Raw genomic sequence first — 21,089 nt, 5'->3', positions numbered from 1 at the left:
ATGTGGACAAAATACTAGTGTTACAGTTACATTGCACCACATTGCGATTGCAATACCCTTTGAAAACTGTTAAAAGCATATTGGTCGGTTAATAATGTGACATGATCAAAATTGACCTGCATTATTAAATAGTTTAATTATTTTGAATTACATGATTATCTTGATTCATCAAAACGCTGAACCTCATTTGCACCTGTGATTGGTTAGAAGGTTAGTCACTTTAAAATGTATATATATTCTTCTCAGATTATCCCTTGTTTAATATATTTGTACATAGCAGAGAGTTTTCCTTACATAGGTCCCTCCTGTCTTTATATTTTGTGTATATTTGTGTGTAGTTAATATGTTTCGGTTTTAGTATTTTCTTTTTGTATTTTTACTTTGTTTTGTTTGAACTGTTTTAGTATGTATATAATGCAGTCCTGTTGTAGAGTGATTACCTGTGTCTCACCACAAGCATTTCAAAGCATGAATGTCCTGATATGTTGTGCAAATGACAAGTAAACTTGAAACTTGAACTTGAAACTTGAAGGCTCATTTGCATATTGCAGCCTTGTGTTAGATGTTTTGTGGAATATCACAAAAACGATTAACCAAAGAGATCTTGCGCAGCCCTCGTGCATGTATGCGATAGCTCATTCATCCAGGCCGCATTTCTATGTGTATCTGTATATCTGGTAACTCAACACTGGGCCAGAGAGCAGTTCCAGGCCGGGGGACCCACGCATCCCAGCATGCATTGCTTTGCCATCTGTCACGGGCCCTTTGTTTGGGTGTGGGTTGAGCTCCTGATCTCTGGTTACTCATAACACACGCACACACACACACACACGCATATCTGAGCGATGCAATCACTTTGAATTGCAATCTTTCCAGCCCTTTCCTTGCTCACTCTCTGATTAAATCTGGGCGACCTCAGGTCAGAGTCTTCAGCGGAGTGCTGACATTACCTTTCCGTTCACACTGAAACGAGCTGGATTGTTTCGTATATTCCAACAGGACCAAGGTGGTGGCGCTGGTTTGGACTGTGAAGGTTATTTACTATTTTGTAAAGAGGCTGCATAGCCAGGCATGCCAGGCCGCTGCGGAAAGGGGAAAAAAACGCTATGCTATTAGCTCACTGTCAATGGCATTGAAATCACTATTATCAGTTAGACCTTGCTGCGCTGCCTTGCTCAAAAGAGTCCTTTAGATTATACTAGACCGGCAGTACACTCACACAACACAACACACACACACACACACACACACACACACACACACACACACACTACACACACAACACTCTAAACCTTTCCCTCACAGCTGAGACAGGTTAAAAAAATAAAAAAATAAAAAAATGTGAATAGGACATCGCGGTGTAAAAGCCACAGTGCACATAACGTCATTTTTTTTCCCCTCTATCCTTCGATTTTCTTTTTTTCTTCCCATCTGCCCTCTCCCGCTGGATTTAGAGAGTGATGATTTAACACCGCGATGAGGTTTCTCTTTCTCTCTTTCTCCCCCACTCTCTCTCTCTCTCTCTTTCTCTTTCTCTTATTTTTCCCTTTCATTGTGTATGTCTCTTGTCCATCCCTTTCCATTTCATGCACTCTTTCTAGCCGTTTGCCCATTCCTCTTTCTTCCTTTTTCTCTCTCTCTCTCTCTCTCTCTCTCCCTCCCTCTCTCCCTCTCCCCCTCTCTCTCTCTCTATCTCTCCCTCACTCTGGTGTGGCTGCCAGTGTCACCAAGCAACTGCGCGCCGGGTGACAGGCGAAGCCATCTCACGCTCGAGAAGAGCCGCTCCAGCCAATGGCGTCACAGCGTCACTGTGGCCAATCAATGAGGCAGAAGGGCCAGGGGAGCCTGCTGCATTTGGACACTCGTTAACCAGAATATCACACCCTCTCCGTCTCCTTGCACATGTGCGCTGTGTGTTTCTATGTGAGAGATCACACTCCTCGCAGTGTTGCCCTATATGTGCTCTAAAAGCTTATATTCGCTTATGAAATTGTTAAGACTTTGTGGCAACTGAAGCCTCTCGGCTGAGTCTAGCACTGCGTTGGTCCCCTAATCGCTGCACTGTGCTACACTGTAAAATCAGGAACACTACATAAAACACAATTACAGCGAGAAGAATTTGTGAGTAAACGCGTGACAGGTTTGCTCTACACTCTGCATCAGTAGTCACAGAGACATAAAACTTCAAACGAAACAACGTAGTGCATTATGGGTATTCAGCATCTGCTAGAGTACATTGGGCACTACCTGTTGTGGTGCGTTGTGGGATGTAAGAGTGCAGTGATGTTCTCCACTGTGTTATCACAAGGGATGGGAATCTCTCAGCACCTCACAATTGTAGTTGATTTCGATGTTGGGTGCTTAGATACACAGAACGATTCTTTGTGCATCTTGATTTTTGATTTCTATAAGCTACATTGTTTTTTCCTCACAACTAGCGTTCAATTAGTTGAATTTGAATGTATCCTGGACACGGCATGGCTGACCCTGGTCAAATTCCATGTTTTGTTGATTTTTTTGAGTAAAAATCTATTAACACATCCTCTATAAAGAACACGTTTCTGCACATTTTAATGCATAATTACTGTTTATTTGTGTAATTTAACATATGGGGGTGGGGAGATTTTTTGCACAGGCCCCTTTTTAGGGCACAATATAGATTTTATGTTTTATTCTTCCCCCCAGTAGGTTAAATGTCAGGCTGGCGAGTTTCACAGGAAAACACAATTGGAAACAGTGCTTTTGTTCCTAATTATGTATAGTTTAAATATTTAGTCATGGTGAGGCCTTTTACACCAACTTGATTTTTACAGATTAAATGCTGGGAAACCTTCATATTAAATCTGATTTGCCTTTTTAACACTGAGGATGTGGGCAGGATACGGAGCGGATGAAGAAATGGATCCATTGAGTAATAGTTCTGATGAAGTTATCACTTTTCTTTTAGTTAATGTGACTCAAAGCTGCAGATACTGGGTAACAGACCATCCTGCTACAAAAGTGCAAACAGCTGAAGCTCTCAGTGGTGTGTGTGTGTGTGTGTGTGTGTGTGTGTGTGTGAGAGAGAGAGAGAGAGAAATGTAGTTTGAGGCTCTGCTTCAGCTCAAAGCTCTGAGCATTTAAACAACTGAACTCGCTACAGAAGCAACAGTGATGTCCAGTGTCTGAATGTCCATTGTAAACGACTGCATCATTGTTAAATGTGAGTTTTCAAAACTTGTCGTAGAGGTGGGCGATATGACATTTTATCATTAACGTGATCAATTGTATGCTTTTGTACGCGATCAACTGCCGAGCTGCATGACTTATTATGAAGAGAACATAATTGGTCCAGTTTAATTAGATTTAGTGTGGCGCACTATGAAATGCTGAATAAAAAAACATTGTAAATTGTAATCAAGGTTTCTTTGTTTAGTGAATTGTGTCTGTTTCAAAATGTTGTGATATCTTAAGTAATGTCTTAAGTATCATGATATATTTTTGGCATATCGCTCATCCCAAAAAATGTTGTTTTTTTTTCTGTACAACTCCAAGAAAAGGCCTTCCAGCTTTGCAGCCCTCCTCTGGCGCAAAATGAAACTATTTCACAGATTAAATATCAGCCATATACCTGTGGTGTTAAATAATAGAAAAAAAAGTTATTATCAATATGTTTGTCCTGATTTGTCTATTTTTTTAATAATTGCTTATCGTTCCATCTCAAACAGACATATTTATTTGATTTGTTTTTTGTTCAGAAATCTTTGCTATTGCTATTTCTTAATGTAAAAAATGCATATACACCTCTACAGAAGTTTGATTATGAAGAAAGAATCATGGTGCATTGAAGAATTGAAGATTTTTCCCACCCTTGCTTTGGAAACAGCTCTACAAAATGACACACTCCCAAATTAGGACACTATATAATAAATAGGGCACAGTTTCATGGTTTTCTGAATGCTTGTTGTGTTCAAATGGCCTTAAGTGGAGAGTGAAAGACACCTAAACCCCAGATGGCCTGCTTTAGCCAAACCTAGCCACAGCACAGCAATGGAGGAGAGTGTGTGGTCCTCCTCGCTCCATTAGCAGAGGAGACAGTGCGTTCGCGTTAGCGGCGGAGCTGGCACGCTCTGCTTAGTGCTGATCCATGCTGATGACTCTGTTGGCGGATTAGCACGGCTAGCATCGGCCATCTGTTACTAGGGGACCTAATGAGAGAGACGTGTGGGTCACACACACTGGCATATATACACGCTCACAGAGTGCATATGTTTATATACATAGCTACACTAATCACAGAATATATACACATACACATTGGCTGGATGCCAAGTGGCTCCCTGTTGGACTTTTTGTGTACTGTTTGAAAATCATTTCAAGACCTGTGTGGTGACCTGTACAGGCCTTTTAGGACTCCGTCACTTTTGGTCAAAGAGAATTACTTGTTTGAGATCAGGAACAATTTAATATGTGTATTAATATGATATAATATGTGAGAAAAGGCTGTGTGCTTTACCTGTGTGCCTTCAGACGGTCTAGTTACCTGTGCATTGTCCAGACAGCTGCGCTGTGGACAGTCAGACTAGCGAATTCCACACTGGACAGACAGCCCATATCCCACAAAGCACTTTGAATACCATTAGCATATGATTTCCTCATTCGCGGGATCTGCGAGCTGCTGTTTTTTCCGGTGCTCCCATTGGCCGCCTCCACCAAGTCGAATTAATTACGCAGCTCACGGAGATTACAGCTCCTGCCTTGCAGTGCCACAGTGGAAGGCTGCTAATTACCTATAAAATCAGGCTAATTCTGACGCTAAACCCATTTTAATTTCTGATAATTAACTCAGGATTGGATCCTTAAATACCCAGGCATACCGTTACTGTGGTAATCATGGTTGTTGTTATGAATTATTTGGAGGCCCCGGCCTATTACCGTTGATATTAACTGTAATCACGCTAAGTGATTGGTTGGCGAAAGGTAAACAGCATTTAGTGCCTGTCCGTCTCCAAGGTTGCCATAGAGACGCCAACGAGGCCAGGACAGTGCGCCAAAAATGGTTTAATCTTGTATTGTCACTTTTTGTGATTAAATATTTGACAAGGCTGCATATTCTTATGGAGGGAGTGACAGCGTTCACTGTTTGTTTGCCGGCTCCCTCGCTGACTAAACGTTCCTTTGTGGTTTGCAGTTTGGCGACGCTGCCAATGAATAATTTCAGCAGCGTGCTGACACGCGGCGGCTGCAGTCGACGAGTTTGGGCCGCGTGCGTTTGAGCGCTGTCAGAAAGCTAAGCCAGGCTAAGGCTTCGGCTTATTTGTCAAGCCGTAGGTGGAATGTGATTAAGATGCGGTTTGCATAGATCTGTATTAGGGCTGCACAATATGCTATGCCATTTGTTTATCATTATCATGCTGTTGGGCTTTTCAGTACTGATGCTGCAGAAGGTTGCAGTGGGAAAATGAGGCCTCTTACAAATCATGGTTTTTTGTTATTATTATGTGCTGTGGGTGTTTTCCTGATCAGACAATCTTAAATCATTTTGTCCGAAATAATGCAGGCCAGTCTTTAAGCACACAGAGTCAGTGATTCTCTGATACTTTTATGATATATTGCCTCTTAAGTCAAGTCGTTATTCTGTTGTTAGGTTTTTTTTGAAAATATGTGCTGTTGTGATGTGCAAAAAACGTTTTTGTATCGCAACAAAAACAAATAGGCAGAACGTCTTTAAGTGTTAAATATCTTTTGCTCCTCACAAAATAGGTAAAGGGGGATATCAGTTAGGCTATTTTCACTCATTCAGCAGCTGTGAGTCTGTAGCTCGGTTTGAGCTGATTATAGAGATGCTAGCGGAGGATAAACTTATCATGTTCGGGATGCTGGGACCTAGCTGATCCACCAGCTTAGTTGTCACCATGCCAACAGCAATTGGTCAAAGAGTTCACGTCATTGATGATAGTTTGTGAAAGTTGAACAGAAGGTCAACAACATAATGTTAATTTTTGTCGTCGTGTAGTGTGCAAGATGTCGTCACTTGCTCAAATGAATTTATTGTCCTCTGAATGATTTCATGTGTTTAAAGGCCTTTCGGAGAAAAATGCGCACACAAAGACATTTAAGGGTAAAATGTACAAAGGACGAAACGGATCAGCTTTGGAACATTTTTGTTTACAGTAGGACGCAATAGCAGTGATTTTTTTTTTTGTAACTACCATTAATATTCCTAGTGGACAAAAACTGCTTAGACCTGAAGATCCCTATTTGGCAATGATGCTGACACACAACTTCAGAAGTCTATATAACAGTTGCAGTATGTAACATTGTTACTGTATGTTAATTTGTCCATATCCTGCGGCCCTATCTGGACTTCATCTGGAAATGTCCGCTTCCTTCAGCAAGTGAGTGGGAAATAATAATGAAAGCGTCTTTGAACTTGTTTCTTATCCTGGGGGGGCTAACAGGGTCATGACCCATTGGCCTTTATGAGGGTAGATAGAAGTGGGCTAGAGATCTTAAAAGGGAGGGATGGAAGGAGGGACAGAGAACAGGACATGGCTTGTGTGTCTGGCTCGTTGTGTGTATATGTGAGTGTGTGCTGGTCCATCAGAATTGCTCATGGGCAAAGCACTGTTAGTTGATATTCTGCGGATGGCTCCATCTCTGAGATCTAATAGCGTGTGTGTGTTTGCGTGTGCGTGTGTGTGTGCTGCGGAGAGACGAGAGCAGCCCAGGGGACAGGCAGAGAGTGTTGATGTATAATGATACAATAACAAAGCCGCGCTGTAAAACAGAGTGTGGCGCTCTGTAGCGCACGGCTGGCTTTCAGACGCAGCTCGGAGTGGGATTAGTGTGTGCCGGGCCACCAGAAGAACCAGAGAACAAGAATCAGACACAATATCACACACACACACACACACACACACACATACACACACACACACACACACACACATACATCTCCCCAATCTCCCACCGTTACACATGCAGCTTTTCAGAAATGATGGCTGGCTGTTTGCTGTAGTATCACTAACTCAGTGGCTGAGGCGGTTTGGTGTGGCACAAAGGAAAGTGTGGGTTTGTTTTTGTGTGCTGTCACTTCGCTGTGACACTAGTCGTGATCAAGGCGCAGTATTTGCCCTTATGTTCTTCCACCTCTCCAAAGTTCAGTCTTAGAAGTTGGTTGCATTTTTTGCTTTTCATGATCCAAGAAATCCCAAGCACATTCAGGAATGTTGAGGTCAAGGGTCTGGGGTGGTCAGTTCATTGTTCTGAGAACTCCAGCAGCTCCTTTGTTTGATTCTCAGTAAGAGCTTCTTGACAGCTACATATCCTTTCAGACCCATAGTACTGAGGTGGCTTCTCACAGTGGAAGGACGGACAGAAACACCTGTGGAGTTTTTCGGATCTGAAGTAAGAGTGGAGCTTGATTTTCTCCTCTCTCTCGAGGATGAAAGCTTGAAGTACTGTTTTGATAGTCTTGCTAGATTGTTGGGAGTCTCATTTCTCTCTATCTCATAATTTAATTTCTTATCATTTAATTACTAGTTACTAATTATAAGTTTGGAAACTCCTGTTTTTCACTTATATTTTTTGGTTTTCTCTTCTTTATGCAAGTGGATTATCTTATGTCTAATCTCCTCAGAAATATCTTGTGAAAAACAACTTACTTGTACTTAATGTCCATTTTTTAGATGCATGAAGGGTGGTCTCTGACTTTTGCACACTGTTGTAACACATATGGGACGTTATTATTGCTATTATTATTACATATAGGCCCTTGCATAGAATACCTATGAGAACCATTATTACATATAGTTTCAAACACATATGAAACATATATGACCTCATGTCCTGACAAGGTATAAAAACAAGTGTGTGTGTGTGTGTGTGGCTCTCTGCACAAGCAGTGGAATCTCTATTGAAACAGTTAAAGGCATAATTTGCCTGTTAAGCGCATCACCACTGCGAGGCTGCCTGTTTTACACTGTGTAAAAAGGGCTGTGAATAGTCTCGTAAATCACAGTGCGTCACGCATACTCCGTGTGTGTGTGTGCGCGGTTGTGTGTGCGCAGACCTCTGACTCGCCTAGGCTGAAGTCCGTCTCTAAAGCGAATGAATTGTTACAAAGTGACAAAGAGAACAAACTGTGCCCAGCCTGCTGCCCAAATCTGACGTTAACACGTGGTCTAGGAGAAGGATGCTCACTGTGCATACTTGCTGTGTGTGTATGTGTGTATGGGTGAGTGGGAGGGTGGCATAGAGTGACTAGTGACTGGTTTTAAATAGGAATATTGTTTGGGGTAAGTGAGATGTGAAAGGGAGAGTGGCAGAGTGTGTGCGTGAGTGCGCGTGTGCTGGTTTTAACCACTCTTGATTCGATTGTGTTTGACAGATATGGAGTCTGGAGAGCGGCTGGCCTCGCCTTCCTCCACCCCGGTCTCCGTACACAACGCCTCCTCTTCATCCTCATCCTCATCCTCAACGTCCCCGGCCTCCAACACCAAGAGCAGCCTCAACCACGGAGCTACGGCCTCACTCACTGCCTGTGGTAAGAACATATACATACATACATACATACATACATACATACATATATACAAATAAAAACCTTAAAACGCATCATGAACAAACCTGTTATTATAAATAGAAACCTTTTAAGTGAAGGAGCTGGCAGTATGTCAAAGACGTCACGCAGTTGTGAACCATTAATATTAGACCAATGCTTTTTGTTCAGGTCATGAATGTCTACACTAATATTTCATACACTAAGCTGCTCTAAATGCATTTAAAAAGGACTAATTACACTCTTTTTGTAATGAAGCATGTAGTTGTAAGTTGTCAAGTGTTCTTTAAGGACTGGCGAGATCCATGACATGCTCGGAAAGTCAACTTACGATGCCAATACATATCGTCATATTGCCCAACCCTAAAGAGAAACATTCTTATCATTTAATGTAACAAAATGTAATCATTTTGAAGCATTTCTGTTGATCCATTCATCATGAAACAGTCACTCAATATAAGGGACAGCTGGCATTTTCAAATGATGTAAATAAATAAATAGATAAATACATGAAAAGTGCCTCTATTGAATAAAGGTGTAAGTTTCTCTGAGAATGACTAAGTTGCTACAAAAGTCACTGGCTCTGTTAAATTAAGAACATTATTTTTTCCCATAAAGTTACCATTTTCTTACGAAGATAATGATAGACAGTATTTATAGACACGTACATCCTGACACCTTCACTTAAACTGACACTCACGTACGTGCAGACAATCAAACTTGCTCATGTTCACATCATCACCTTTTTTAGACTCTTATTCAAGCCTTCTTTCTTACCCTCAGCGGAAAAGCTCACTACTCACTTCACACATTCACTCACACATGCATATTCCACAACACAGCCCTCAATCTGCTCTTACCATCCTCATAACAACAGTACAGGCGTGGGCAGATGATTCCGATTTATTTAAGTCCCTCTCCCCAGCGTCCGCTAAGCTCCTGCTCCATCTCTCCCCCGTTCCCCCCCGTGTGTGTAAGTAAAGGGCCCTGGCCCCCGAGTTCCTGCCGCTAGCTTAACGCAGAGGAAAGACTCTGCCTGGCTCCTGCCGTAATTACCATGTTATTGTGGAACATGTGAAAACACCTTTTCTCCCAGCCAGGCTTTAGCGCTCACAGCTTTGGCTGCAAATTGAAAAGCTGCTGCATTAATGAGGCTCAGACAATTAACCAGGCTTTTGTCGAAGCACTGCTGCTTTCTGCTTTGGACTATCTGAGCGTGTGTCTGTCTCGCTCACCTTGTCGTTCATTTGTCCCTTCCCGTTTTCCTTTCCGTTCTTTTCCTGCCATTTCCTTTCTGTATCGTTTCTTTCCTTTTCTATTTTCCTTTCCTTTCCTGTCTTCCTTTTGCTATTCCATTCACTTCCATACCATTACTTTTCTTTCCATTTTTGTCGTCTTTTTTGGTTCCACTTCTCCACTGTCTTTTCCTCTCCTGTCTTGTCCTTTCCAGGCCCTTGTGTACATTTTCCTTTCTTTTCTCCATCTGATTTTTTTCCTGTCTTGTGCTTTTCTTTTCCATTCCCGTCCCTACCATTCCTTTTCTTTCCTTTTTTGTTCTTTCCTTTTGTTGCACTTCTTTTCTGTTTTTCTCTCCTGTCGTTTCCTTTCCTGCCCTGTCCTTTCTATCCCCTTACATACTTTTATGTTTTACTTTCCTGTCTTATCCTTTCCTTTCCTTTCTGTACCTTCCTTTTCTTACCTTTTCTATGTTTTCCTATTTGTTCCTTGCCCTTTCCTTACACTTTTTTTCTGTTTTTATTTTCTGTCATTTTCTGTCCTGTCTTGTCCTTTCTATTTGCTTCCATACTGTTCCTTTTCTTTTCTTTTCTTTTCTTTTCTTTTCCTGTCCTGTCCTTTTTGTACCATTCTGTTCCTTTCCAATTTTTCTGTTCCTTTCCAATTTTTCTGTTCCTTTCCAATTTTCCTTTTCCTTTCCTATCCTTTCCTTTCCTTTCCTTTCCTTTGCTTTCCTTTCCTTTCCTTTGCTTTCCTTTGCTTTTCCTCTTCCTTTTCCTTTTCCTTGCTCTCCTTTTCCTTGCTTTCCTTTTCCTTTCCTTTCCTTTCCTTTCCTTTCCGTCTTCTTCTATTTAGCTTTCCATTTTCCTTTTCTCTTTTCGAGATTCCTTTCCTTCTTTCTTTTTTGTCCTCGTCTTTCTTTCTTTCCTTTACCCACTGCTTCACTCCTCATGCCTATTGTCTGCTCCTTGATGCTGTTACTGAAATGGCCTCTTAAGAATATGCTATGATGTCAGCTGCAGTGTCCACAGTGTAATTTATTCTGTGCGCTCTGCAGTCCAATATATTTTTCATCCTCATGTTGATCCTGTGAGTTCCCCATTAGAGGCTTGTATCGACCAGAGTCCATCTCTCCAATCTGCCTCCATATCTGTAGAGATATATATGTGTGTGTGTGTGTGTGTGTGTGTGTGTGTGTGTGGATGTGTGACTGTGTGTGTGTGTGTGTGTGTGTGTGAGTGTGTGTGCACAGATTTGAAAGTCAGCTGTGTGTGTGTGTTTATGTTTGTGTTTGTGTGTGTAGATGTCTGTGGATGTGTGACTGTGTGATTGTGTGTGCACAGATTTGAAAGTCAGCTGTGTGTGTGTGTGCATGGTTGCGTGTGTGTGTGTGTGTGTGTGTGGATTTAAAAGCCTGCAGTGTGTGTGTATGTACACAGATTTGAAAGTCAGCTGTGTGTGTGTGTGTGTGTGTGTGTGTGTGTGTGTGTGTGTGTCTCTGTGCTCTATAGGAGAGCCAAATGGAGCTTTGTTATGAGATTGCCATTGTCTCTGGAGGATCGAGGCCTAAAGCTGGCGTTCTATCTGCCATCATACAAGCACTGGTCTCATTCCTCCTGGCAATTCGAGAACATGCCAGCCTCTCTGCTGCATTTATTATCTCCAGTATTATCTTACATAATGTCATTCCGTTTGGACATTTTCATCCCCTCTTGACAAACCAATAGCTGAATTTTTACCCCTTCAAGGGAATAAATCACATAATATGAAAGACAACTTAATTTTTTGCCTCATTTAGGATTGGAGTGAGCAGACATTGTTCTGTAGGATCTTAAGATAAAGTTGGTCAAAAACGGAATATACAAAATAGATTTGAGGAATGTAAAAATGAAACCTTATTTAAGTAGATCGTTCTCAGCAGTGACACTACAGCATTAACCCTTAACTGTCTAGAGGTATTACTGTCATTTTACTATTGTATTTAAAAGTAGTTGCGTAATTGCATAATTAATTTCATTGCTACTTAATTACATATACATTCCATTTATATTCTTTATTGATCAGGGCCTTGCTGATATGGAAAATCTGTGACCAATGCTGATTTTAAGGAGCTAAAAATTTTGATAATTGAAAATATCATCCAGTATAATTTTAGATTTCTATTTTGGATTTTTAATTTTAAACAGTAAACACTGCTTTAAGGCCAGACATGACTGTCAGTTCTTAATTGTCACAGTTCTTTTACTTTCTAGTATTTAACAGTGGAAGCAGAGCGATGAGAATTCCTTCATAGAAAAAAATGTGTCATAACATGTTATTCTTATGCTAAAGGTTAGGTTTGGATACATTTCACCTTTTTTTGTTTAAATCATGATAGTGTTAGTGTTTATGATTAAATGTACAAATTCAGCCTGTGTTTCTGTCATTTATTTAAATGGGGTGACTTGATTTTACAGTCTAAAGTTTTGCGCTGTAGTTGTCTCCTGGCGATGTTGCAAACAGAAAAGTAAAGTAGTGTATTATAGGAAATATTTTTGCTGATGTCAGTAAAACTCACTGGATTTCTAGTATTTTAGTCCTATTATTATTTTTGGTTAATGAAACCATATAAATGTTATAAGTCGACCTCAAGAGAAAAAAATGTAGGATATGGGACCAGGATTGAGTCACTTTTTTTCCATTTTTATGGCAAATGGTGACAAAATATGGCTAGAAATGTAAAGTAAACAATTATTTTCACAAAAGAAAACACAGCGATAAATAACTAATAGCAACCATAAAGCTTTGCCCTTTGCTACAACGGGGCAAAACAAAGCATCATTATTGTTTTAATGAGCTATGAGTGAGAAATAGTTAAACAAAGTATAAGAAGGTTGAGGATGAGGGTGAAGTGTGATGTATGTTTTCTATATGAATTCTAACGGAGTGTGTGTGTGTGTTTGGTCTGAAATGGAGAATATGTGTGTGTCTCACGGGGCAAAATGGAGAACACATGTCTCTGCTCTCTCTGTCTCTCTCCCCCACAAACACACGCGTGCAATTAACTCCGATCTGTCCGCCACAGCGTGATTGACGCCAACAAAGGGCACGTTAATCCCTCTCTGCTGCATCCCACATGAGAGAAAGAGTGAGAGAGAGTGGGGGAGAGTGGGGGAGAGAAAGCACAGTGGTGCATTTTGAGATGGCCTTGTTTGTCAGAGCGAAGGATAGAAACGAGAAAAGGAAGGACTAATTGTTGATTGTGTACGCTACACAATATGGATAAAATTGGTTATATTACTGCATATTGGATAAGGAAGAAAAGGATAAGATTGTGAAATGCCTTGCAATATATCTCAGCTCACTGGTCTGTCATTAAGTTGGCACTGATTAAAGATTGACCCACATTATTTTCAATGAAATGTATATTGATTCATCAACAGAACACCAACAGAAACTCAACTGGAGCTGTGATTATTCAAGAGCCTCACAGGACATGGTTAAAAACATTGGCTCTTATTCATCAAAGGTGTGCGCAGTCAAAGCTGATCGTAAAATGAACGCACATAAATTTCACTGTTTAGTTATTCATCATTGTCATCTTTTCTATATCTGTATGATCAAACTCACATCTGGTTGGGGTTTGTGTGTAAAATTGAGCATAAACGTTGAGAAAAATCTGGAAAAAATGCTTGATTTGCAGTCAACTAACCAAATCTATTCTTATTTTGCTGTTGTCAGTAGAAAACTTTGTATCTCCAAAATGGTAACTTTACAGGAGAAGGAAAAAACCTATTTTACTTTTAATGTAAGTCAATGGAACCAGACATTTTTCCAAGTAATTTGGGGTCATTTCTTTTAGTCCATTCATCATGAAATTTACATAAAATGTAAAGAGCAACAGGCTTTTTCAAAATATGTCAAAAACTGAAAAACGTCAAAAATGGAGATACAAGGTTTTCTTCCAACAACAGCAATATATATATCTTTAATTCAAATGAAATTGAATGAAAGATTAGAAAAGAAGAATGAAAATAGAAAATAACAGTCATACTAAGAATTTGTGCACACGGAAATCCAGTACAAAAGTGAATGCACTTATTTTACATGAACATTGGTATAAAAATTGTTGCAGTTATTCCATGTTCCATTTAAAGACATATTTCAGTGTGCTTTTGTTTTATACTACTGACAATGGCCAAAAAATAACACAGCTAGTGCAGAAGCATCTCATACACTGCAATACTGTGGTGTTTAAATATGTTATTTTAGGAAAATAAATGTACTATACAATTGCATCATTCTACCATCTTAATTAAACTAAAACGTTTGTTTATGTCACGTTTTATTCTTTCCAGTTGTCGTACTTCAACATTATAAAGTTCAGTCAGGGGGAGCAGTGCACACACTGCTTAATCTCAAAGTCTGCCAATGAGCAGAGCCGTTGGCTCACGATGAACTAAATGCTGCTGTTTTATTGGCCCCCTACAAAAACACTTGCATGAATTAAACCGTGCGTTATGTAAATTATATGTAAATGAGATACTGGCAGGCTGGTGCTTGATTTCACGCACTGACGCTGAATCTCCATCGTATGAAAGTTACATGAATCAGTAGTTTGTAAGTCAATAAAGGCAGGCAAACCTTTGTTCTTACGCAACTTAGATGAATAAGGGCCATTATGATTACAGGCTCATTTGCATTTCGCAGCCTTCAGTGGTTTAAAAGGTAATAACGTAATAAAGCGATGACAATAAACAAATGAGACATTGTGCAGCCCTAGTGTACATGTATGTTGGAAAGAGAGGAACAGGAAAGAAAAGGTGAAGGAAGAAAACGAGCAAGTGACTAAATGAGAGAGATGGAGAGAGAAAAAGAAAGAAAGAAGGATATCAGGTAATCCTGTAATTCTGCTCTGCTCCTTCTCCTAGCGTCTGATTTAATTATTGACTGGCTGAAAGCGCATTAATATGAGGCTGCCGTTTTTTTGCCTGTGTGTGCGTGTGTGTGTGTGTGTGTGTGTGTGTGTGTGTGTGTTTTGTGTATGCATGTGTGTATCCTGGTGTGGTGAGTGCCAGCAGGAGTGGCTGTCGACCTTTTGGGGAATATTCCCTCTCATTTATCTCCACTTCCTCTCACTTTCTCTGCTCACTCTCTCTGTCAGGCCTGACGTTTTGGTGGGTGGTGGGTTTACTTGGGGCGGGGGTGGGGGAAGGGCAACGTGAACATGAATTAAACCTGTAGTATATACCAGTCAGCCATAACATTAAGACCACCTTCTTGTTTCTACGCTCATTGTCCATTTTATCAGCTCCACTTACTGTATAGGTGCACTTAGTAGTTCTACAGTTACAGACTGTAGTCCATCTGTTTCTCTGCATACTTTGTTAGCCCCCTTTTACCCTGTTCTTCAGTGGTCAGGACCCCCACAGGACCACCACAGAGCAGGAATTATTTGCATTGTGGATCATTCTCAGCACTGCAGTGACACGAACATGTTGGTGGTGTGTTAGTGTGTGTTGCACTGGTACAAGTGGGACACTCACACCCGTTTTGATGGAGTTTTTAAACACTGTGTCCACTCACTGTCTGCTCTGTTAGACACTCCTACCTTGTTACGGCTGATGGGTGTATATTGTTCCACCTTGTAGATGTAAAGTCAGAGACGATAGCTCATCTGCTGCTGCACAGTCTGTGTTGGTCATCCTCTAGTCCTTCATCAGTGGTCACAGGACGCTGCCCACAGGATGCTGTTGGCTGGATATTTTTGGTTGGTGGACTATTCTCAGTCCAGCAGTGACACTGAGGTGTTTAAAACTCCAGCAGCACTGTTATGTCTGATCCACTCATACCAGCACAACACACTAACACGCCGCCACGTCAGTGTCAATAATACCTGCTCTGTGGTGGTCCTGTGGGTGTCCTGACCACTGAAGAACAGGGTGTAAGGGGGCTAACACTGTATACAAAGTTTTTCTATATGGTAGTTGGAACTGATAAAATGGACAATGAGTGTAGAAAGAAAGAGGTGTTTTAATGATTTGGCTGATCAGTGTATGTTGCAGTCACTCTCATCAAGAGAAACAGTGTTTCAGATAAAACTAAACCTAATGTTAAGAGTTTTACCAAAGGCTGCCATAAATACTAACATTACTATGTATGCTATGCGTTGCGTAGACTAGTTGACTAATCAGTTTAAAAAACCCACTAGTTGGCTCTGTGGACAGCAGTCGATTAGTCAAGAACAGGGCCTGAGATTCAGTGGCAGTAAAAACCGCTGTAAAGAGGCAGGAGGAGAGAACAGAAATCAATTTTTCAGCTAAACACAAAGCCTGAAGTGCTTTATCTGTGTTCAAATACTGCATGAGGTGAAACCAGTTCCTACAAGCTGTGTAAGGCTACGTTCCCATTACCAGGCTGAAGTGGCACAAATCCGATTTTTTGCTCTAATGTGACTCAGATCTGATGTTTTCAGAGCTGTGTGGACACGCAAATCTGATCTTTTCAAATCCGACCTGAGCCACTTTCATATGTGGTCCTAGATTGGATACGTATCCGATTTGTGGTCATGTGACCTTAATGTGAAGCTCAGCTCAGAATTAATGTACTTTTTTCCACTGCGCGTGCGCCATCATTCAGCGTTACCATGGCAGCAGCGCCAAACAGAAGTTAAAGCCGGTAAACGGTGGAAAAGCAACACATCTCACCTTTTTCACCTTTGTTTTGCTCTTATAATGAACAGCTGAGAGCTGATCAGAGTTAATTATCTTCTCAGCGAAGCTCGTTCTGCTCGTTAGTTTGTGCTGATGATGCACGTGATTCATTCACGTGACGTTACTGAGTAGGATGTGCTCATGCGGGTCATTTCAGGACGCCGGTTTGTTTACATTAATGACAGATTTGAATCACTTACCTAAACAAGTGTGAACCATCGTGTCAGGGAGATCGGATTTGAGCGAAAATCGGATTTGAGCAATGAGGCTGGTAATGTGAACGTAGCGTAAGACCGAGTTGAAATACAAGCTTGGACACCACACTGTGTAGGTTTCAAAACAGCTCGTATCCTTTGATAGGATAAGGCCATAGACTGACAAAAGCATCCAATCACAGAGCGCGCCGGTACGCAGCACAGACCACAAGACGTGATGTCATTCTGTACTTGGTGTCTTGCCCACATTAGAAACTCTGAGTCTAAGCTGGTTTCTTTATGACTGTTTATCCTATATGCATCTTTCCTCTGAATGTCCCCAAATCCTCTGACTTAAGGAGCCAAAATATGAATTTTGCTACACTGCTGCGCACGGAATTGACATCATAAGAGCACACAACAGTACACAAAAAATCCCCAAACAGTCAAGCTTTGACAAGTGTGGTAGTGATGTTGCTTCAGCAGTAGTAGGTTACACTGGGAGTAGCTGGTGCGATTATGTAATAGTGTTTAACAGAAGACTTAGTTTAATGCAGCGTGATTTCAGTGTGCTATAAGCACAAATGCGGCAATGTTTAGGTTTTGACTCCATAACGATCTCGAAATTCAGAGGATCCGTTGACATCCAGTGGAAAAATGTGCACAGGGAAGAACGTATCAGGTTTGGAACCTTTTTGTGTTCGTTTATTTATTTAAGCGTGTGCATGTTTGTGAGCCAGTGTTCTCTATGTGAGAGTGAGCGTAGGTGTGTGAGTGTCTGTACAGCACAGGTGTGCGAGTGTATTTGTGTGATCAAGTATGAGCAGGTATTTATGCATGTAAATGTGTAGGGTGTGTATAGATGTACTAGAGAGCGGGTGTTTGTGCATGTGAGAGTGAGCATGTAGGGGTGTGTTTGCAGTTTTGTTTGTAGAACTGTCGCAACTCAAAGAATTATTTGCATGCAGAAATAATTCTTTGCACTATTAAATGGTTCTTCTTTTTTATAGAAAACTAATTATGTATTGTGTAATATACATAATACACAGTTATTTTCAGATATAATAATAATACCTTTAATATAATTAATTTGCCAGGAGATATTTGATATTAGATTAAAGATATCTCACTTGTGCAAGGAAGGTGGGAGTCAAAGGAAAATAAGTAGCACAACAAAACAGGATGTTTCAAAACAAGAGTTCAGAAATGATTAAAAGATACAGAGAACGTGTGACTCCTTACAACCGTGCAAAGCTGTTAGGAGACCATCAAGATCACTAAAGCTGTCACCATCAGATAAACAGCACTTAAAGCTTTCATCTTTGAGAGAGAGGAGAAAATCAAACTGCTTCAGATCTGAAAACATCCACAGGTGTTTCTGTGTCCATGCGTCCACTGTGACAAATCCACACTCTGGGTCTGAAAGGTTGTGTAGCTGACAAGAAGCCTCACTGAGAAAAATAAATAAATAGAGAAAAGTTTGCAATTCAAACCAAAAGCTGCTGGTGTTCTCAGAACAATGAACTGACCAGCATCACTGAATGTGTTTGGGGTTACTTGGTTTGTGAGAAGCAGAAAATGCAACCAACTTCTATGACTGAACTTTGGAAGTGTGGAAAAACACTCCTGAAGATCTTTTTGGAAAACTGAAAAATTGAAGCTGTAAAAAAGGTAAAGGATGAAGATACTAAAAACTAAAACAGCTGATAATATATTGAGTTGTTGAGGATTCTGTGGAAGTTTATGTTAAATGTATCTTTTTTTCTTGACACTGGAAAATGGTTAACTTGTGTTTAATGGCTGTTTTGAATGGAAATTAAATAATTGGGGGGGAGGGTGGTCTCTGTACTATTTCTGTATGTGTAGGTGTGTTGTGTGTGTTGTGTGTGTATGTGTGTGTGTGTGTGTGTGTGTGTGTGTGTGTGTGTAGGAGCCTGAAGCGGGTAGAGTGAATGGTGCCTGTAGGGAGCATGCTGCACTCTTTTCCTCTGGCGGATCCAGACAGGCTGCCCATCTCTGTCGTCCATTCTCATCTGCCGCTCATCCTCTCCTCCAGCGAAAGGAAAAAAAGCCTCTGTATTTCTCAGTCATCACTTTTGTGTGTGTGTGCATCTGACCTGGCGCTCGGCTGCACTGCTGGAACAGCGTGCCCAAGCCTTTTTCCCCACGCGCTCTCTAATGCAAATTGAATTTGCATGAAATATGCGGTGCAGAAATTGCATCTGACTCCTGGAGGAGACAGTACACAGCGCTTCTCCTGCCAGAGAACACTGCTCCAAAAAAAAAATCATAATAAGGACGCTGTAGTGATGATGATGGTGATGAAGGCCTTGATGCTTTGAAACAGTAAGCTTAGGATCACTTTAGTGATTTAGATGAAACGTGTAATTTGCACAATATTCCCCTTAGCTCAAAAATAAGAGCATATTGGTGAAAGGAAATCTGAAGAATGCTTTGATTAAAGCGATAGTTTGGCAATAAATCAAATTCACACAGTTTTCCCCTTAGCCCAAGTGTAATAGGCTAAGTAATGGAAGATTATATGCCATTAATTAGTGTTGTGATTTTTGACGCTTTATGACATACTGTTACATTATGAAGATGGATAAAGGTACGGGCAAATTTCAAGCTTCAGGATGGCTGCTGGTGCTGTGTTTAGGTGTGCAGTATGTCATACAGTTCAGAAATCATGTAAGTAAGTCTATTTGAGACTTATTAGCAGCTTGAAGCAAATATGTGATGATTTAGGCATGCAGCTAATTGGAGTATAAGCTTCCATTACTTTTTAGCTACATTAGCCTCATAGCTCCAGTGCTAAAGTGTTTTTGTGCATGTGAGAGTGAGCATGTAGGCAAACTCCAGACACCAAGCACGTCATTGTTCATGGACTGCATTTGGGGAAAGTGGAAAATTGTGTAAATTTGATATATTTACAAAATTTTGCTTTAGTAGTTGATTAGTATTTTCTATGGCTAGTTGAATGACCGACCCCTTCACCTCGCTGCTTTTTTCTATGCTCATTTTCTGATTATAGATTTTTGTTTAGCTTTTGTTAGAAACCAGTGATTACGTTAAATGCCACCTACTAATCAAGACTCTTGCATTTGAAACTAACTGTGAAAGTGAAGAGAGAGACTGAGTGAGTGAGTGAGAGAGAATCGCCCTTCAGCTCTTTCTCTGTGGAACTAATGGCATCAACTCTGTATCCAAAAGCGAATTACGCGCTGGGATTGTGTGTGTGTGTGTAGTGGGGTCCTCCTTGTTCCGGTGTGTGTTTGTGTGTGTGTTGAGCTGGGAATCTGCATAATAAATTCCCTGCGAGTGGAGTGAGCAGGGCTGATCCAAGTCCTCCGCTTGCACAGCCATGTTCTGGCGGATCAGCCGGAATCCTCCGGAATCTTGCATACTTCGGCGTGCGCCAATGTCACTATTGATAATGCATAAAACAACCCCGTAGCCGACGGTGGCAGGAGCGGCGGGGCGACAGGGGGATCTGTGGGGAAATGTAACAGTATTAAAGTTTAACATGCATAAAGGATGAATTATGCAGACTTGGTGTTCAAATAATGTGAGAGGAGCTGTGCGTGTGTGCGTGCGTGCGTGTGTGGGTGTGTGGGTGTGTGTGAAGTGGTCGGAAAATGAGTGTTGAGATGTAAGAAGAGATTAGCGTATGTGTGGGGTTGTTAAAGGAATCATTTGGAGAAAAATCTTTTCATTATTTAACTAATTGTCAGAGCCAAACAGCTTATTCAATTATTAAATTCCACTCAGTGTTCAAAATTTCCATGTAATTTTATTTTTGAGAGTGATTTCGTTCAGAGTGATGTGATGTGAAATGGTTCATCACAGAGGAACTTCCTGACTCATATTTATATTAGTGGTGGTAATAGGAACCAGAGATCATAATGATTATAATGCAAACGTGTCTATTTTATTTATGATCCAAAATAACCAGCAAATCTACTCAAGTTTTTGTATGTAATGTTAAAAATGGTAAAATAGTGGAAAAAATTGGGTCTATTTAGTCTCGTAACACCCTGCAGGGATTTTAAAAATACATTTAGGCCCAAATCTTCTCACAACCCAGTCAAAATTATTTGTTTCAAGCATCTGGCAGGAGATTCCATAACACCCATTACGTATAATAACTTTCTGTGAGTGAGCAATTAGAGGCAGAAGTCTGGTTCCTGTTACCACCACTGTGAACAATTCTGACATGGTGAGTTTCTCTAGAATGGAGCATTTCACACCAAACCACTCTGAATGACTTTGTTTACATCTTAACCATTTCAATATGCAGACATTTAGAAAAATCTCCTTTAAAGTGATAGTTCACCAGAAATCACGTTTACCCTCGCCGCAAGTGTAGTCGACCAAGACATGTTTTGGCTTCCAACGTTTGCTCCTATATTTTTGAACTGAGAC

The 21,089-nt window shown here is 40.8% G+C and overlaps 1 protein-coding gene across 7 annotated transcripts in view; it reads left to right on the top strand.

The window, feature by feature from the left end:
- baz2ba (bromodomain adjacent to zinc finger domain, 2Ba) overlaps nt 1-21,089 on the top strand; it is a 130,194-nt gene that overhangs the window by 68,357 nt on the left and 40,748 nt on the right. For all 7 annotated transcript variants that reach the window (XM_036569900.1, XM_036569899.1, XM_036569898.1 and 4 more), the window contains exon 3: nt 8,372-8,527. In XM_036569900.1, coding sequence (XP_036425793.1) covers nt 8,374-8,527 — 154 coding nt within the window. In that variant the 5' untranslated portion in view covers nt 8,372-8,373. The remainder of the gene's footprint in view (nt 1-8,371; nt 8,528-21,089) is intronic.

The sequence above is a fragment of the Colossoma macropomum genome, unplaced genomic scaffold, assembly GCF_904425465.1.
Source record: "Colossoma macropomum unplaced genomic scaffold, Colossoma_macropomum, whole genome shotgun sequence".
Classification (NCBI taxonomy): domain Eukaryota; kingdom Metazoa; phylum Chordata; class Actinopteri; order Characiformes; family Serrasalmidae; genus Colossoma; species Colossoma macropomum.
The sequence above is the reverse complement of the archived record's forward strand: the minus strand, read 5'-3'. Positions and strand labels throughout refer to the sequence as shown.